Source organism: Ambystoma mexicanum, chromosome 9, assembly GCF_040938575.1.
Source record: "Ambystoma mexicanum isolate Mex_15411 chromosome 9, UKY_AmexF1_1, whole genome shotgun sequence".
Taxonomy (NCBI): Eukaryota; Metazoa; Chordata; class Amphibia; order Caudata; family Ambystomatidae; genus Ambystoma; species Ambystoma mexicanum.
In genome coordinates, this window is record NC_090931.1 from 294,973,759 (window position 1) to 294,993,123 (window position 19,365).

Sequence of the window (19,365 nt, forward strand, 5' to 3'; positions counted from 1 at the left end):
GGAAGTCAGGACACAGCTATTGTCCAGTAATTTGCAACACGTTATACATATTGTTTACTCTTGGTATAAGGGATAGCTTTGATCGCGATATGAATGTGGGTTCCAATGTTTTGCAGTGACTTCCACTATCAAGATGTTCAGTCACTAATAGGGTTTTTAGTATGAATATCTACTACTGTTTTACTTTGTTTTAAATCTATTATCATTGTGCAGTGAATCTCCTTGAAAAGACAAAGTAATAGGTGTGATTTCCTTGGCACTGAGCACATTATCAGCACTGTAGAAAGTTCGACTTCGGAACCATGTTTGAGAGACACAGCAGAGTCCTGGCCATATGGCAGGGTGGACCCTAGGTCACTGACGGGGGCACCATACTCCTGTGCCCCACAACCTGCCTACGCCAGCAGTGTGGGTATTAGGCAGGTTCACCTGCATCAGGTGGGTGTCTAGTCCTTGACATTTTGTGGATTGAAATCAATACATTGCCCCACCTTGGTGGCCATGACACTGTACCCTCTATGCAATATAAATCACTGCCACTACGTGGTGGGGGTTACGGGACACACAAAGGTATCTGTCTCTGTGAGCAACGGGCCAGAGGTTTTTAGCTGGATGGATGGGGTCTACTTAAGTACGGGGTCCTCTTAAAGGGGTTTGGATCATATGGCCTAGCAATATAACAAGCCCCAGCCAAACGTCTCGAGCATGGTGGGGTGGAACAGGGGATCTTCTCCACACTGTTCGGTCCCAGCATCACTTAGCAGGCAGTGGCTCCCGGCCCCCAAAGCCACCCGACCCCTTTCCCAGAGAGCAAGTCTCTCACCAAATGCCTAATGTGGGATATCTCTACAACACACACACACATCCACTTTCACAGAGCAGACCTGTAGTTTTGGCCAGTGATGGTCCATCTGTGTAGCCAATACAAGAAGTGGTAATGCAGACCCAAGCGGTACAACTGACAGTAAACTCGTGCTGTAATTCACATGCAGAGAGAAAGCGGCAGTCGGCAAGCAGTGTGCCGTGGAAGGCACGGATCCAACCAGGGCAGGGCTATGCACGTAGGCGCAAAATATCCTTCTTTGAACCATAAAAACACTGCACATCCTGCCTCCTTCGAGATATGTGTTCTTTTATCTGATAACGCTGCTGTCAGCAATAGCTGGGGTGTCTCTAGCAGACTTGCCCTTGACTACACATCTCTCACCTGCAGAAACATTCAGTGAGGCAGAGAGATAGAGAACGAGACCTCAGAGAGACGGAGAGCACTAGATTGGTGTAAGATTTGCTGAGTACGTTAGTGATACTATGGGCCTCATTCCTAGTCTGGTGGTAGCCCTGCCGTTGCTACTGGCGTGTTGCTGCCGGACTCATAACATTTTACCGGCGCCAGACTTCCTGGTGCCACTGGGATATTACAAGTCTGGCGGCCTGGGAAGTCAGGCGCCGCTAAAATGTTAGTGCCCATTCCCGTAGAGTCCCAAAGGACTCGTTGGGCATGTGGACTCGGAAGTGCCGGCACCGTTTCTAATGGTGCAGGCGCTTCCGTGAAGAGTCTGCGTACCGCAGCCGCTGCGCCCGGCAGGGACAGACCTGTCGGGTGCAGCGGTCAGGGCAGGCAAGCTCATAATTTGCCAGACTGGAAACAAAGGTGCCGGTGAACTTACCTGCATCCTTGTTTCCGGACCGACAAACTTGTAATGTCTCCGATGAAAGCAAATTTCACTTCTATAAATAAATCATGACATTGAACTCGCCAGAGCTTTGGTCCTAAGCTGCATTATTGCAACTTTGTCTATGCCGAATCTACGAAAAAACAGTATACAACAACAAGTCACTGGGCATTGCTTGAATTTAAGTAAACAGAGCACATCACCCCCAGATTTAAAGAGCTCCGCGGACTCCCCATAGAGCTGATGATTAAATGTAATCAAATTTAATATTCTATGCTTCATCTAAAATGACTTGAGGGCAAACGCCAATAATATATTCGAAAACCGGACCCAAACCTAAAGTCAGCCTCTGGAAATCGAATCACCAGAACAGGATTTGAGTGCAAGCAACATGGAGATAACTACGTCAGCATTCTGGTCCCAAGCTCCTTCCATTCAATTACCATTTGTGTCAATACACTTTTAGATGCATCTTTTAACACTTCAAGGTAGCATGCATTAGAAGGAGGTACCTGGACGGATGGCCCTCTGCCTTTCACTAACCTGTTCCACCGCCATTTTCTGTGCTCTGTGTTGTCACTTCATGTGGGACTTTGCTGTAGTGTCTAGCCTGCTGAACGGGCCAGTGGGCTTGCACAGCGATGCTTTAAGAATCCTGTTGAGCAACACATGGAGCCAGTGTTGGGAAGAATGCCAGTTTGGAAACCTGGTATTAAAAGAACATCTGGATGCCAAGCTGTGCTCCATCTGCTCTAAAAATGTATTTACAAATGGGATAATCCGTTTTATCTCCGTGATTCGTGATGAAAATGGATTCCTTGGCTGTCTTCTACAGAACTGATAGCATAAGGCTTTGTGCTTGTCAAGCGTGATGGTTGACATGCAAGTAAAATACTCTCTTGTTTTGTTTCTGTGTTTGTGTTCTATTCTCCTAGACATGTACGACCAGGTGCTGAAGTTTGGAGCCTACATTGTGGACGGGCTGCGCGAGTACCGCCAGCCCGTGCTGGTGTACATCCCCCCACAGGCTGAGCTGAGAGGCGGCTCTTGGGTGGTGATCGACCCCACCATCAACCCTCGCCACATGGAGATGTACGCAGACAGGGAGAGCAGGTACGAGTTGTGTCGCACAGTCCCACACCATCGTGGATGCTCCATTTCTTGTAAAGTGTCCTGTGTTGTTTTCCCAACCTCTTGGCACTCCACAGTAGTGGGGGGGGGGGGGGGGGTGGGATGCTTCAGCTAATGTGATGGTTGGGAGTGAAACAAAGTGAGAAGTGGAAGGGTCATGGTCAGATATTGTACAGCAGGACATAGTGGGATGGGGGATAAGATCAGAAACCGGGGGATGGGGTGAGTGATAAGGCCTGTGAGCTATAAATAGGAAGGTGACTGAAGGGTCGGGTGGGGGAGGGCGCCCTTGCCCACTTGTGAAGAATACTTAAAAAAAGCTAGCAGGCGCTCCTCTCCAGAAAGAACATGGCATGATAACCCGTTCTTAGATGAGAGTTTGTAGCACACGCGTTTTGCTCACTGTACCTTTCACAGATGGGAAATAGCCATTTGCATATCAGTCTTTGAGTCCAGCACCGAAATGCTATGGTAATTCCTCTCTAAACAAGAGTACCAACAGCAACCCCATACACGTGTTTCAGCCTTGTTGGGCCTCATCAGTGAGGTGAAGCTTTGTCTCTCTGAACACAGTGAGCAGGGAGTCCATGTCTGGTTCGGGTAACTCAGGGTGACCAACCCAAAGTTCCTTTCAAATATTTCAAAAAAGGTAGCAGGCACTCCTCTCCAGAAAGAACATGGCATGATAACCTGTTCTGAGATGAGAGTTTGCAGCACAAGCTTTTTGCTCACTGTACCTTTCACAGATGGGAAATACCCATTTGCATATCAGTCTTTGTCCTGCCCACATGGGCAGTCCAGCACCGAAATGCTATGGAAATTAGTCTCTGAACAAGAGTACCAACAGCAACCCCATACAGGTTTTTGTGAAGAATGACTGCAAGGTTCTACGTTATTTCGCCAAATGAATTTTCATCGTGTGACATTTCATCGCCGATTTTTCATCGCCAAAAACCCTGTTTTTTTATTTTTATTTCTGGGGCGGGTTCACCCCCCCAGACCCTCCTCCCGACTTTAATAATCATACCCCAACCCCTACAAAACACCCCCCAAAAAAAATATATTTAAAAAAAAGGGTTTTTGGCGATGAAAAATTCGGCGATGAAATGTACCACGATGAAAATCCATTAGGCGAAATGCGTGTATACCGACTGCAATATTCCTGATAAAACCATAAAAGAGGTTGGCCACTTTCATAGCACATCCAGTATGAAAAGGTGCCCACCCCCTAGTCTACCTCTGGGGTTGTTATCAGAGGGTTGAAAAGGTGCCAAGCCTTCAGAGGTCTTGCACACCCTACTATCGTTTTAGTGCCTGTCTATGGTCACATGTCCATAGCCCGGATGAAACGTCAGAGAGCTGGGACTGCTTTCTAGGCTTCTGAAGGTTACAAGGAACTCCTGTTCTAGTTGGAGTCTAGAGCGGTCTCCTGGAATGCTTACACCCAGATGCCATTCATTCCAAATATCTCCTCAACACAAAGCACACCTCCCTTGGAGAGACAAATTCAAGAAAAGGTTCATAATCTGTTTGCAATAGTAACCTTCATTTGCAGTAATAGCATATGTTGATGTTCCTGGGACTTAGTGGAAACATCTACTTGTAGGCCAGTAAAAGTGTGGTAAGTGCAGTACTTGCCAGGAGTTCAAAGGGAAATATGGATGAAATGCAGCTTTAAAATGTGATTTTGAAATTGAGTAGAGGCAGGAGGTGCAAACCCCAGTGGGGCTTAAGTCTTCAGTCATGTTGGGAGTCCAGGTCCTGGTTCCCGGCTGACAGTTTGTAAATCACCTTCTCTTTGTATGCCTTGATTACTCAATTTATAAAAGCTATCGTTTGGAAGCCAGGGTTTACAAGCTGCTCCGTAACCAGAAATCTCACGTTTCCTGTGGCCATGCATGATAAGGTCAACCAATTCTCTTTTTTTTTTTGCTGTCTGAATTCTGGGGCTTGTCGTTTTTACTTTCCAATGTGAAATTTAGGACAAACTAGGAGTCGCCTTCCCACACTTGGCCACAGGAAACTTGAGAGCTCTGTATAACCTCGTAGATAATGAAAAGCAAAATGATGTTCTTTCTTGTTTGGCCATCAGAGGTGGAGTCCTGGAGGCAGAAGGCACCGTAGAGATCAAATTCCGGAGAAAGGACTTGGTGAAAACCATGCGGAGGGTGGACCCTGTATACATCCGGTTGGCGGAGAGACTGGGTATGTTTTTCTTTGCCGCTTTCCACATTGTCTTGTTTTTTAAGAAACTGACTGGAGAGGAGGAGGTGTCACCATGGTCAGGCACACGATGTGCAGGAAACTCATCGTCAAATCCCAAACACCTTTTCCTGGGTAGAGGAGAAACAAAGCCAGGCCTCCTATCCGAAAGGCCAGAGAGACAGTGCCCAGTATACTTTCCCATGTGGTGGGATGGGGAGGGTTAAAAGCACACCACTTCAGGTAGCCCTCTGGTCTGGAGTTTGGAGACCATGATTCCACGGAACAAACAATGCTATCACAAAGTATCCCTGATCTTAGCCCCATGGCTTGGCCTAGTAAACCTCTTCCCGGATCTTAGCCCCATGGCTTGGCCTAGTAAACCTCTTCCCGGATCTTAGCCCCATTTCTTGGCCTAGTAAACGTCTTCCCGGATCTTAGTCCCATGACTTGGCCTAGTTAACCTCTTCCCGGATCTTAGCCCCATGGCTTGGCCTAGTAAACCTCTTCCCGGATCTTAGCCCCATGGTTGACCTAGTAAACCTCTTCCCGTATCTTAGCCCCATGGCCTGACCTAGTAAACCTGTTCCCGGATCTTAGCCCCAGGGCTTGACCTAGTAAACATCTTCCCGGATCTTAGCCCCATGGCTTGACCTAGTAAACCTCTTCCCGTATCTTAGCCCCATGGCCTGACCTAGTAAACCTGTTCCCGGATCTTAGCCCCATGGCCTGGCCTAGTAAACCTCTTTCCGAACCTCTTCCCGGATCTTAGCCCCATGGCATGGCCTAGTAAACCTCTTCCCGAATCTTAGCCCCAAGGCCTGGCAAACCTCTTCCCTGATCTTAGCCCCATGGCTTGGCCTAGTAAACCTCTTCCCGGATCTTAGCCCCTTGGCTTGGCCTAGTAAACCTCTTCCCTGATCTTAGCCCCATGGCTTGGCCTAGTAAACCTCTTCCCGGATCTTAGCCCCTTGGCTTGGCCTAGTAAACCTCTTCCCGGATCTTAGCCCCATGGTTGACCTAGTACACCTCTTTCCGGATCTGTGCCCCATGGCCTGGCCTAGTAAACCTCTTCCCGGATCTTAGCCCCATGGCCTGGCCTAGTAAACCTCTTCCCGGATCTTAGCCCCATGACTTAGCCTAGTAAACCTCTTCCCGGATCTTAGCCCCATGGCTTGGCCTAGTAAACCTCTTCCCGGATCTTAGCCCCATGGCCTGGCCTAGTAAACCTCTTCCCGGATCTTAGCCCCATGGCTTGACCTAGTAAACCTCTTCCAGAATCTAAGTCCCATGGCCTGACCTAGTAAACCTCTTCCCGGACCTTAGTCCCATGGCCTGACCTAGTAAACCTCTTCCCGGACCTTAGCCGCATGGCCTGACCTAGTAAACCTCTTCCCGGATCTTAGCCCCATGGCCTGGCCTAGTAAACCTCTTCCCAAATCTTAGCCCCATGGCCTGGCCTAGTAAACCTCTTCCCGGATCTTAGCCCCATGGCCTCTTCCTGGATTGTAGCCCCATGACTTGGCCTAGTAAACCTCTTCCCGGATCTTAGTACCATGGCTTGACCTAGTACACCTCTTCCCGTATCTTAGCCCCATTGCTTGGCCTAGTAAACCTCTTCCCGGATCTTAGCTCCATGGCTTTACCTAGTACACCTCTTCCCGGATCTTAGCCCCATGGCTTGACCTAGTGAACCTCTTCCCGGATCTTAACCCCATTGCTTGGCCTAGTAAACCTCTTCCTGGATCTTAGCCCCAAGGCTTGGCCTAGTAAACCATAGCTTGACCTAGTAAACCTCTTCCCGGATCTTAGCCCCATGGCTTCACCTGGTAAACCTCTTCCCGGATCTTAGCCCCATGGCTTGGCCTAGTAAACTACTTCCCGGATCATAGCCCCATGGCTTGACCTAGTACACCTCTTCCCGGATTTTAGCCCCATGGCTTGACCTAGTAAACCTCTTCCCGGATCTTAGCCCCATTGCTTGGCCTAGTAAACCTCTTCCTGGATGTTAGCCCCATGGCTTGACCTAGTAAACCTCTTCCCAGATCTTAGCCCCATGGCTTGACCTAGTACACCTCTTCCCGTATCTTAGCCCCATTGCTTGGCCTAGTAAACCTCTTCCCGGATTTTAGCTGCATGGCTTGACCTAGTACACCTCTTCCCGGATCTTAGCCCCATGGCTTGACCTAGTGAACCTCTTCCCGGATCTTAACCCCATTGCTTGGCCTAGTAAATCTCTTCCTGGATCTTAGCCCCAAGGCTTGGCCTAGTAAACCATAGCGTGACCTAGTAAACCTCTTCCCGGATCTTAGCCCCATGGCTTGACCTGGTAAACCTCTTCCCGGATCTTAGCCCCATGGCTTGGCCTAGTAAACTACTTCCCGGATCATAGTCCCATGGCTTGACCTAGTACACCTCTTCCCGGATTTTAGCCCCATGGCTTGACCTAGTAAACCTCTTCCCGGATCTTAGCCCCATTGCTTGGCCTAGTAAACCTCTTCCTGGATGTTAGCCCCATGGCTTGACCTAGTAAACCTCTTCCCAGATCTTAGCCCCATTGCTTGGCCTAGTAAACCTCTTCCCGGATTTTAGCCCCATGGCTTGGCCTAGTAAACCATGGCTTGACCTAATAAACCGCTTCCCGGATCTTAGCCCCATGGCTTGACCTAGTAAACCTCTTTCCGAATCTTAGCCCCATGGCTTGCCCTAGTAAACCACTTCCCCGATCTTAGCCCCATGGCTTGACTTAGTAAACCTCTTCCCGGATCTTAGCCCCATTGCTTGGCCTAGTAAACCTCTTCCCGGATCTTAGCCCCAATGCTTGGCCTAGTAAACCTCTTCCTGGAACTTAGCCCCATGGCTTGACCTAGTACACCTCTTCCCGGATCCTAGCCCCATTGCTTGGCCTAGTAAACCTCTTCCCGGATCTTAGCCCCATGGCTTGGGCTAGTAAACCATGGCTTGACCTAGTAAACCTCTTCCCGGATCTTAGCCTCATGGGTTGACCTAGTACACCTCTTCCCGGATCTTAGCCCCATGGCTTGACCTAGTAAACCTCTTCCTGAATCTTAGCCCCATGGCCTGACCTAGTAAACCTCTTCCCGGATCTTAGCCGCATGGCCTGACCTAGTAAACCTCTTCCCGGATCTTAGCCCCATGGCCTGGCCTAGTAAACGTCTTCCCGAATCTTAGCCCCATGGCCTGGCCTAGTAAACCTCTTCCCGGATCTTAGCCCCATGGCTTGGCCTAGTACACCTCTTCCCGGATCTTAGCCCCATGGCTTGGCCTAGTAAACCTCTTCCCGGATCTTAGCCCCATGGCTGGCCTAGTAAACCTCTTCCCGGATCTTAGCCCCATGGTTGACCTAGTACACCTCTTTCCGGATCTTAGCCCCATGGCTTGACCTAGTAAACCTCTTCCCGGATCTTAGCTCCACGGCCTGGCCTGGTAAACCTCTTCCCGGATCTTAGCCCCATGGCCTGGCCTAGTAAACCTCTTCCCGGATCTTAGCCCCATGGCCTGGCCTAGTAAACCTCTTCCCGGATTTTAGCCCCATGGCCTGGCCTAGTAAACCTCTTCCCGGATATTAGTCCCATGACTTGGCCTAGTAAACCTCTTCCCAGATCTTAGGCCCATGGCTTGACCTAGTAAACCTCTTCCCGGATCTTAGCCCCATGGGTTGACCTAGTACACCTCTTCCCGGATCTTAGCCCCATGGCTTGACCTAGTATACCTCTTCCCGAATCTTAGCCCCATGGCCTGACCTAGTAAACCTCTTCCCGGATCTTAGCCCCATGGCCTGGCCTAGTAAATCTCTTCCCGGATCTTAGCCCCATGGCTTGGCCTAGTTAACCTCTTCCCGGATCTTAGCCCCATGGCTTGACCTAGTACACCTCTTCCCGTATCTTAGCTGCATGGCTTGACCTAGTACACCTCTTCCCGGATCTTAGCTGCATGGCTTGACCTAGTACACCTCTTCCCGGATCTTAGCCCCATGGCTTGACCTAGTAAACCATAGCGTGACCTAGTAAACCTCTTCCCGGATCTTAACCCCATTGCTTGGCCTAGTAAATCTCTTCCTGGATCTTAGCCCCAAGGCTTGGCCTAGTAAACCATAGCGTGACCTAGTAAACCTCTTCCCGGATCTTAGCCCCATGGCTTGACCTGGTAAACCTCTTCCCGGATCTTAGCCCCATGGCTTGGCCTAGTAAACTACTTCCCGGATCTTAGCCCCATGGCTTGGCCTAGTAAACTACTTCCCGGATCATAGCCTCATGGCTTGACCTAGTACACCTCTTCCCGGATTTTAGCCCCATGGCTTGACCTAGTAAACCTCTTCCCGGATCTTAGCCCCATTGCTTGGCCTAGTAAACCTCTTCCTGGATGTTAGCCCCATGGCTTGACCTAGTAAACCTCTTCCCAGATCTTAGCCCCATTGCTTGGCCTAGTAAACCTCTTCCCGGATTTTAGCCCCATGGCTTGGCCTAGTAAACCATGGCTTGACCTAGTAAACCGCTTCCCGGATCTTAGCCCCATGGCTTGACCTAGTAAACCTCTTTCCGAATCTTAGCCCCATGGCTTGCCCTAGTAAACCACTTCCCCGATCTTAGCCCCATGGCTTGACCTAGTAAACCTCTTCCCGGATCTTAGCCCCATTGCTTGGCCTAGTAAACCTCTTCCCGGATCTTAGCCCCAATGCTTGGCCTAGTAAACCTCTTCCTGGAACTTAGCCCCATGGCTTGACCTAGTACACCTCTTCCCGGATCCTAGCCCCATTGCTTGGCCTAGTAAACCTCTTCCCGGATCTTAGCCCCATGGGTTGACCTAGTACACCTCTTCCCGGATCTTAGCCCCATGGCTTGACCTAGTAAACCTCTTCCTGAATCTTAGCCCCATGGCCTGACCTAGTAAACCTCTTCCCGGATCTTAGCCGCATGGCCTGACCTAGTAAACCTCTTCCCGGATCTTAGCCCCATGGCCTGGCCTAGTAAACGTCTTCCCGAATCTTAGCCCCATGGCCTGGCCTAGTAAACCTCTTCCCGGATCTTAGCCCCATGGCTTGGCCTAGTAAACCTCTTCCCGGATCTTAGCCCCATGGCTTGGCCTAGTAAACCTCTTCCCGGAACTTAGCCCCATGGCTGGCCTAGTAAACCTCTTCCCGGATCTTAGCCCCATGTTTGACCTAGTACACCTATTTCCGGATCTTAGCCCCATGGCTTGACCTAGTAAACCTCTTCCCGGATCTTAGCCCCACGGCCTGGCCTGGTAAACCTCTTCCCAGATCTTAGCCCCATGGCCTGGCCTAGTAAACCTCTTCCCGGATCTTAGCCCCATGGCCTGGCCTAGTAAACCTCTTCCCGGATTTTAGCCCCATGGCCTGGCCTAGTAAACCTCTTCCCGGATCTTAGTCCCATGACTTGGCCTAGTAAACCTCTTCCCAGATCTTAGGCCCATAGCTTGACCTAGTAAACCTCTTCCCGGATCTTAGCCCCATGGGTTGACCTAGTACACCTCTTCCCGGATCTTAGCCCCATGGCTTGACCTAGTATACCTCTTCCCGAATCTTAGCCCCATGGCCTGACCTAGTAAACCTCTTCCCGGATCTTAGCCCCATGGCCTGGCCTAGTAAATCTCTTCCCGGATCTTAGCCCCATGGCTTGGCCTAGTTAACCTCTTCCCGGATCTTAGCCCCATGGCCTCTTCCTGGATCGTAGCCCCATGACTTGGCCTAGTAAACCTCTTCCCGGATCTTAGCCCTATGGCTTGACCTAGTACACCTCTTCCCGGATCTTAGCCCCATTGCTTGGCCTAGTAAACCTCTTCCCGGATCTTAGCCCCATTGCTTGGCCTAGTAAACCTCTTCCCGGATCTTAGCCCCATGGCTTGACCTAGTACACCTCTTCCCGGATCTTAGCCCCATGGCTTGACCTAGTGAAACTCTTCCCGGATCTTAGCCCCATTTCTTGGCCTAGTAAACGTCTTCCCGGATCTTAGCCCCATGGCTTGGCCTAGTAAACCATAGCTTGACCTAGAAAACCTCTTCCCGGATCTTAGCCCCGTGGCTTGACCTGGTAAACCTCTTCCCGGATCTTAGCCCCATGGCTTGGCCTAGTAAACTACTTCCCGGATCTTAGCCCCATTGCTTGACCTAGTACACCTCTTCCCGGATTTTAGCCCCATGGCTTGACCTAGTAAACCTCTTCCCGGATCTTAGCCCGATTGCTTGGCCTAGTAAACCTCTTCCTGGATCTTAGCCCCATGGCTTGACCTAGTAAACCTCTTCCCGGATCTTAGCCCCATTGCTTGGCCTAGTAAACCTCTTCCCGGATCTTAGCCCGATTGCTTGGCCTAGTAAACCTCTTCCTGGATGTTAGCCCCATGGCTTGACCTAGTAAACCTCTTCCCAGATCTTAGCCCCATTGCTTGGCCTAGTAAACCTCTTCCCGGATTTTAGCCCCATGGCTTGGCCTAGTAAACCATGGCTTGACCTAGTAAACCGCTTCCCGGATCTTAGCCCCATGGCTTGACCTAGTAAACCTCTTTCCGAATCTTAGCCCCATGGCTTGCCCTAGTAAACCACTTCCCCGATCTTAGCCCCATGGCTTGACCTAGTAAACCTCTTCCCGGATCTTAGCCCCATTGCTTGGCCTAGTAAACCTCTTCCCGGATCTTAGCCCCAATGCTTGGCCTAGTAAACCTCTTCCTGGAACTTAGCCCCATGGCTTGACCTAGTACACCTCTTCCCGGATCCTAGCCCCATTGCTTGGCCTAGTAAACCTCTTCCCGGATCTTAGCCCCATGGCTTGGGCTAGTAAACCATGGCTTGACCTAGTAAACCTCTTCCCGGATCTTAGCCTCATGGGTTGACCTAGTACACCTCTTCCCGGATCTTAGCCCCATGGCTTGACCTAGTAAACCTCTTCCTGAATCTTAGCCCCATGGCCTGACCTAGTAAACCTCTTCCCGGATCTTAGCCGCATGGCCTGACCTAGTAAACCTCTTCCCGGATCTTAGCCCCATGGCCTGGCCTAGTAAACGTCTTCCCGAATCTTAGCCCCATGGCCTGGCCTAGTAAACCTCTTCCCGGATCTTAGCCCCATGGCTTGGCCTAGTAAACCTCTTCCCGGATCTTAGCCCCATGGCTTGGCCTAGTAAACTTCTTCCCGGATCTTAGCCCCATGGCTGGCCTAGTAAACCTCTTCCCGGATCTTAGCCCCATGTTTGACCTAGTACACCTCTTTCCGGATCTTAGCCCCATGGCTTGACCTAGTAAACCTCTTCCCGGATCTTAGCCCCACGGCCTGGCCTGGTAAACCTCTTCCCAGATCTTAGCCCCATGGCCTGGCCTAGTAAACCTCTTCCCGGATCTTAGCCCCATGGCCTGGCCTAGTAAACCTCTTCCCGGATCTTAGTCCCATGACTTGGCCTAGTAAACCTCTTCCCAGATCTTAGGCCCATAGCTTGACCTAGTAAACCTCTTCCCGGATCTTAGCCCCATGGGTTGACCTAGTACACCTCTTCCCGGATCTTAGCCCCATGGCTTGACCTAGTATACCTCTTCCCGAATCTTAGCCCCATGGCCTGACCTAGTAAACCTCTTCCCGGATCTTAGCCCCATGGCCTGGCCTAGTAAATCTCTTCCCGGATCTTAGCCCCATGGCTTGGCCTAGTTAACCTCTTCCCGGATCTTAGCCCCATGGCCTCTTCCTGGATCGTAGCCCCATGACTTGGCCTAGTAAACCTCTTCCCGGATCTTAGCCCTATGGCTTGACCTAGTACACCTCTTCCCGGATCTTAGCCCCATTGCTTGGCCTAGTAAACCTCTTCCCGGATCTTAGCCCCATGGCTTGACCTAGTACACCTCTTCCCGGATCTTAGCCCCATGGCTTGACCTAGTGAAACTCTTCCCGGATCTTAGCCCCATTTCTTGGCCTAGTAAACGTCTTCCCGGATCTTAGCCCCATGGCTTGGCCTAGTAAACCATAGCTTGACCTAGAAAACCTCTTCCCGGATCTTAGCCCCGTGGCTTGACCTGGTAAACCTCTTCCCGGATCTTAGCCCCATGGCTTGGCCTAGTAAACTACTTCCCGGATCTTAGCCCCATTGCTTGACCTAGTACACCTCTTCCCGGATTTTAGCCCCATGGCTTGACCTAGTAAACCTCTTCCCGGATCTTAGCCCGATTGCTTGGCCTAGTAAACCTCTTCCTGGATCTTAGCCCCATGGCTTGACCTAGTAAACCTCTTCCCGGATCTTAGCCCCATTGCTTGGCCTAGTAAACCTCTTCCCGGATTTTAGCCCCATGGCTTGGCCTAGTAAACCATGGCTTGACCTAGTAAACCGCTTCCCGGATCTTAGCCTCATGTCTTGCCCTAGTAAACCACTTCCCCGATCTTAGCCCCATGGTGTGACCTAGCAAACCTTTTCCCGGATCTTAGCCCCATTGCTTGGCCTAGTAAACCTCTTCCCGGATCTTAGCCCCATTGCTTGGCCTAGTAAGCCTCTTCCTGGATCTTAGCCCCATGGCTTGACATAGTAAACCTCTTCCCGGATCTTAGCCCCATTGCTTGGCCTAGTAAACCTCTTCCCGGATTTTAGCCCCATGGCTTGGCCTAGTAAACCATGGCTTGACCTAGTAAACCGCTTCCCGGATTTTAGCCCCATGGCTTGACCTAGTAAACCTCTTCCCGAATCTTAGCCCCATGGCTTGCCCTAGTAAACCACTTCCCCGATCTTAGCCCCATGGCTTGACCCTGTAAACCTCTTCCCGGATCTTAGCCCCTGCTTGGCGTAGTAAACCTCTTCCCTGATCTTAGCCCCATTGCTTGGCCTAGTAAACCTCTTCCCGGATCTTAGCCCCATGGGTTGACCTAGTACACCTCTTCCCGGATCTTAGTCCCATGGCTTGACCTAGTAAACCTCTTCCCGAATCTTAGCCCCATGGCCTGACCTAGAAAACCTCTTCCCGGATCTTAGCCCCATGGCCTGGCCTAGTAAACCTCTTCCCGGATCTTAGCCCCATGGCTTGGCCGAGTAAACCTCTTCCCGGATCTTAGCCCCATGGCCTTTTCCTGGATCGTAGCCCCATGACTTGGCCTAGTAAACCTCTTCCCGGATCTTAGCCCCATGGCTTGACCTAGTACACCTCTTCCCGTATCTTAGCCCCATTGCTTGGCCTAGTAAACCTCTTCCCGGATCTTAGCCCCATGGCTTGACCTAGTACACCTCTTCCCGGATCTTAGCCCCACGGCTTGGCCTAGTAAACCTCTTCCCAGATCTTAGCCCCATTGCTTGGCCTAGTAAACCTCTTCCCGGATTTTAGCCCCATAGCTTGGCCTAGTAAACCATGGCTTGACCTAGTAAACCGCTTCCCGGATCTTAGCCCCATGGCTTGACCTAGTAAACCTCTTTCCGAATCTTAGCCCCATGGCTTGCCCTAGTAAACCACTTCCCCGATCTTAGCCCCATGGCTTGACCTAGTAAACCTCTTCCCGGATCTTAGCCCCATTGCTTGGCCTAGTAAACCTCTTCCCGGATCTTAGCCCCAATGCTTGGCCTAGTAAACCTCTTCCTGGAACTTAGCCCCATGGCTTGACCTAGTACACCTCTTCCCGGATCCTAGCCCCATTGCTTGGCCTAGTAAACCTCTTCCCGGATCTTAGCCCCATGGCTTGGGCTAGTAAACCATGGCTTGACCTAGTAAACCTCTTCCCGGATCTTAGCCTCATGGGTTGACCTAGTACACCTCTTCCCGGATCTTAGCCCCATTGCTTGGCCTAGTAAACCTCTTCCCGGATCTTAGCCCCATGGCCTGACCTAGTAAACCTCTTCCTGGAACTTAGCCCCATGGCTTGACCTAGTACACCTCTTCCCGGATCCTAGCCCCATTGCTTGGCCTAGTAAACCTCTTCCCGGATCTTAGCCCCAATGCTTGGCCTAGTAAACCTCTTCCTGGAACTTAGCCCCATGGCTTGACCTAGTACACCTCTTCCCGGATCCTAGCCCCATTGCTTGGCCTAGTAAACCTCTTCCCGGATCTTAGCCCCATGGCTTGGGCTAGTAAACCATGGCTTGACCTAGTAAACCTCTTCCCGGATCTTAGCCTCATGGGTTGACCTAGTACACCTCTTCCCGGATCTTAGCCCCATTGCTTGGCCTAGTAAACCTCTTCCCGGATCTTAGCCCCATTGCTTGGCCTAGTAAGCCTCTTCCTGGATCTTAGCCCCATGGCTTGACCTAGTAAACCTCTTCCCGGATCTTAGCCCCATTGCTTGGCCTAGTAAACCTCTTCCCGGATTTTAGCCCCATGGCTTGGCCTAGTAAACCATGGCTTGACCTAGTAAACCGCTTCCCGGATTTTAGCCCCATGGCTTGACCTAGTAAACCTCTTCCCGAATCTTAGCCCCATGGCTTGCCCTAGTAAACCACTTCCCCGATCTTAGCCCCATGGCTTGACCCTGTAAACCTCTTCCCGGATCTTAGCCCCTGCTTGGCCTAGTAAACCTCTTCCCTGATCTTAGCCCCATTGCTTGGCCTAGTAAACCTCTTCCCGGATCTTAGCCCCATGGGTTGACCTAGTACACCTCTTCCCGGATCTTAGTCCCATGGCTTGACCTAGTAAACCTCTTCCCGAATCTTAGCCCCATGGCCTGACCTAGTAAACCTCTTCCCGGATCTTAGCCCCATGGCCTGGCCTAGTAAACCTCTTCCCGGATCTTAGCCCCATGGCTTGGCCGAGTAAACCTCTTCCCGGATCTTAGCCCCATGGCCTCTTCCTGGATCGTAGCCCCATGACTTGGCCTAGTAAACCTCTTCCCGGATCTTAGCCCCATGGCTTGACCTAGTACACCTCTTCCCGTATCTTAGCCCCATTGCTTGGCCTAGTAAACCTCTTCCCGGATCTTAGCCCCATTGCTTGGCCTAGTAAACCTCTTCCCGGATCTTAGCCCCAATGCTTGGCCTAGTAAACCTCTTCCTGGAACTTAGCCCCATGGCTTGACCTAGTACACCTCTTCCCGGATCCTAGCCCCATTGCTTGGCCTAGTAAACCTCTTCCCGGATCTTAGCCCCATGGCTTGGGCTAGTAAACCATGGCTTGACCTAGTAAACCTCTTCCCAGATCTTAGCCTCATGGGTTGACCTAGTACACCTCTTCCCGGATCTTAGCCCCATTGCTTGGCCTAGTAAACCTCTTCCCGGATCTTAGCCCCATGGCCTGACCTAGTAAACCTCTTCCTGGAACTTAGCCCCATGGCTTGACCTAGTACACCTCTTCCCGGATCCTAGCCCCATTGCTTGGCCTAGTAAACCTCTTCCCGGATCTTAGCCCCATGGCTTGGGCTAGTAAACCATGGCTTGACCTAGTAAACCTCTTCCCGGATCTTAGCCTCATGGGTTGACCTAGTACACCTCTTCCCGGATCTTAGCCCCATGGCTTGACCTAGTAAACCTCTTCCTGGATGTTAGCCCCATGGCTTGACCTAGTAAACCTCTTCCCAGATCTTAGCCCCATGGCTTGACCTAGTACACCTCTTCCTGTATCTTAGCCCCATTGCTTGGCCTAGTAAACCTCTTCCCGGATCTTAGCCCCATGGGTTGACCTAGTACACCTCTTCCCGGATCTTAGTCCCATGGCTTGACCTAGTAAACCTCTTCCCGAATCTTAGCCCCATGGCCTGACCTAGTAAACCTCTTCCCGGATCTTAGCCCCATGGCCTGGCCTAGTAAACCTCTTCCCGGATCTTAGCCCCATGGCTTGGCCGAGTAAACCTCTTCCCGGATCTTAGCCCCATGGCCTCTTCCTGGATCGTAGCCCCATGACTTGGCCTAGTAAACCTCTTCCCGGATCTTAGCCCCATGGCTTGACTTAGTACACCTCTTCCCGTATCTTAGCCCCATTGCTTGGCCTAGTAAACCTCTTCCCGGATCTTAGCCCCATGGCTTGACCTAGTACACCTCTTCCCGGATCTTAGCCCCACGGCTTGGCCTAGTAAACCTCTTCCCAGATCTTAGCCCCATTGCTTGGCCTAGTAAACCTCTTCCCGGATTTTAGCCCCATGGCTTGGCCTAGTAAACCATGGCTTGACCTAGTAAACCGCTTCCCGGATCTTAGCCCCATGGCTTGACCTAGTAAACCTCTTTCCGAATCTTAGCCCCATGGCTTGCCCTAGTAAACCACTTCCCCGATCTTAGCCCCATGGCTTGACCTAGTAAACCTCTTCCCGGATCTTAACCCCATTGCTTGGCCTAGTAAACCTCTTCCCGGATCTTAGCCCCAATGCTTGGCCTAGTAAACCTCTTCCTGGAACTTAGCCCCATGGCTTGACCTAGTACACCTCTTCCCGGATCCTAGCCCCATTGCTTGGCCTAGTAAACCTCTTCCCGGATCTTAGCCCCATGGCTTGGGCTAGTAAACCATGGCTTGACCTAGTAAACCTCTTCCCGGATCTTAGCCTCATGGGTTGACCTAGTACACCTCTTCCCGGATCTTAGCCCCATTGCTTGGCCTAGTAAACCTCTTCCCGGATCTTAGCCCCATGGCCTGACCTAGTAAACCTCTTCCTGGAACTTAGCCCCATGGCTTGACCTAGTACACCTCTTCCCGGATCCTAGCCCCATTGCTTGGCCTAGTAAACCTCTTCCCGGATCTTAGCCCCATGGCTTGGGCTAGTAAACCATGGCTTGACCTAGTAAACCTCTTCCCGGATCTTAGCCTCATGGGTTGACCTAGTACACCTCTTCCCGGATCTTAGCCCCATGGCTTGACCTAGTAAACCTCTTCCTGGATGTTAGCCCCATGGCTTGACCTAGTAAACCTCTTCCCAGATCTTAGCCCCATGGCTTGACCTAGTACACCTCTTCCCGTATCTTAGCCCCATTGCTTGGCCTAGTAAACCTCTTCCCGGATCTTAGCTGCATGGCTTGACCTAGTACACCTCTTCCCGGATCTTAGCCCCATGGCTTGACCTAGTGAACCTCTTCCCGGATCTTAACCCCATTGCTTGGCCTAGTAAATCTCTTCCTGGATCTTAGCCCCAAGGCTTGGCCTAGTAAACCATAGCGTGACCTAGTAAACCTCTTCCCGGATCTTAGCCCCATGGCTTGACCTGGTAAACCTCTTCCCGGATCTTAGCCCCATGGCTTGGCCTAGTAAACTACTTCCCGGATCATAGCCCCATGGCTTGACCTAGTACACCTCTTCCCGGATTTTAGCCCCATGGCTTGACCTAGTAAACCTCTTCCCGGATCTAAGCACCATTGCTTGGCCTAGTAAACCTCTTCCTGGATGTTAGCCCCATGGCTTGACCTAGTATACCTCTTCCCAGATCTTAGCCCCATTGCTTGGCCTAGTAAACCTCTTCCCGGATTTTAGCCCCATGGCTTGGCCTAGTAAACCATGGCTTGACCTAATAAACCGCTTCCCGGATCTTAGCCCCATGGCTTGACCTAGTAAACCTCTTTCCGAATCTTAGCCCCATGGCTTGCCCTAGTAAACCACTTCCCCGATCTTAGCCCCATGGCTTGACCTAGTAAACCTCTTCCCGGATCTTAGCCCCATTGCTTGGCCTAGTAAACCTCTTCCCGGATCTTAGCCCCAATGCTTGGCCTAGTAAACCTCTTCCTGGAACTTAGCCCCATGGCTTGACCTAGTACACCTCTTCCTGGATCCTAGCCCCATTGCTTGGCCTAGTAAACCTCTTCCCGGATCTTAGCCCCATGGCTTGGGCTAGTAAACCATGGCTTGACCTAGTAAACCTCTTCCCGGATCTTAGCCTCATGGGTTGACCTAGTACACCTCTTCCCGGATCTTAGCCCCATGGCTTCACCTAGTAAACCTCTTCCTGAATCTTAGCCCCATGGCCTGACCTAGTAAACCTCTTCCCGGATCTTAGCCGCATGGCCTGACCTAGTAAACCTCTTCCCGGATCTTAGCCCCATGGCCTGGCCTAGTAAACGTCTTCCCGAATCTTAGCCCCATGGCCTGGCCTAGTAAACCTCTTCCCGGATCTTAGCCCCATGGCTTGGCCTAGTAAACCTCTTCCCGGATCTTAGCCCCATGGCTTGGCCTAGTAAACCTCTTCCCGGATCTTAGCCCCATGGCTGGCCTAGTAAACCTCTTCCCGGATCTTAGCCCCATGGTTGACCTAGTACACCTCTTTCCGGATCTTAGCCCCATGGCTTGACCTAGTAAACCTCTTCCCGGATCTTAGCCCCATGGCTGGCCTAGTAAACCTCTTCCCGGATCTTAGCCCCATGGTTGACCTAGTACACCTCTTTCCGGATCTTAGCCCCATGGCCTGGCCTAGTAAACCTCTTCCCGGATTTTAGCCCCATGGCCTGGCCTAGTAAACCTCTTCCC

General features: G+C 51.3%; 1 protein-coding gene across 3 annotated transcripts in view; it reads left to right on the forward strand.

The window, feature by feature from the left end:
* Positions 1-19,365, forward strand: part of ACACA (acetyl-CoA carboxylase alpha) — a 1,281,346-nt gene that overhangs the window by 1,106,696 nt on the left and 155,285 nt on the right. For all 3 annotated transcript variants that reach the window (XM_069614682.1, XM_069614683.1, XM_069614684.1), the window contains 2 exons: positions 2,609-2,786; positions 4,897-5,009. In XM_069614682.1, coding sequence (XP_069470783.1) covers positions 2,609-2,786; positions 4,897-5,009 — 291 coding nt within the window. The remainder of the gene's footprint in view (positions 1-2,608; positions 2,787-4,896; positions 5,010-19,365) is intronic.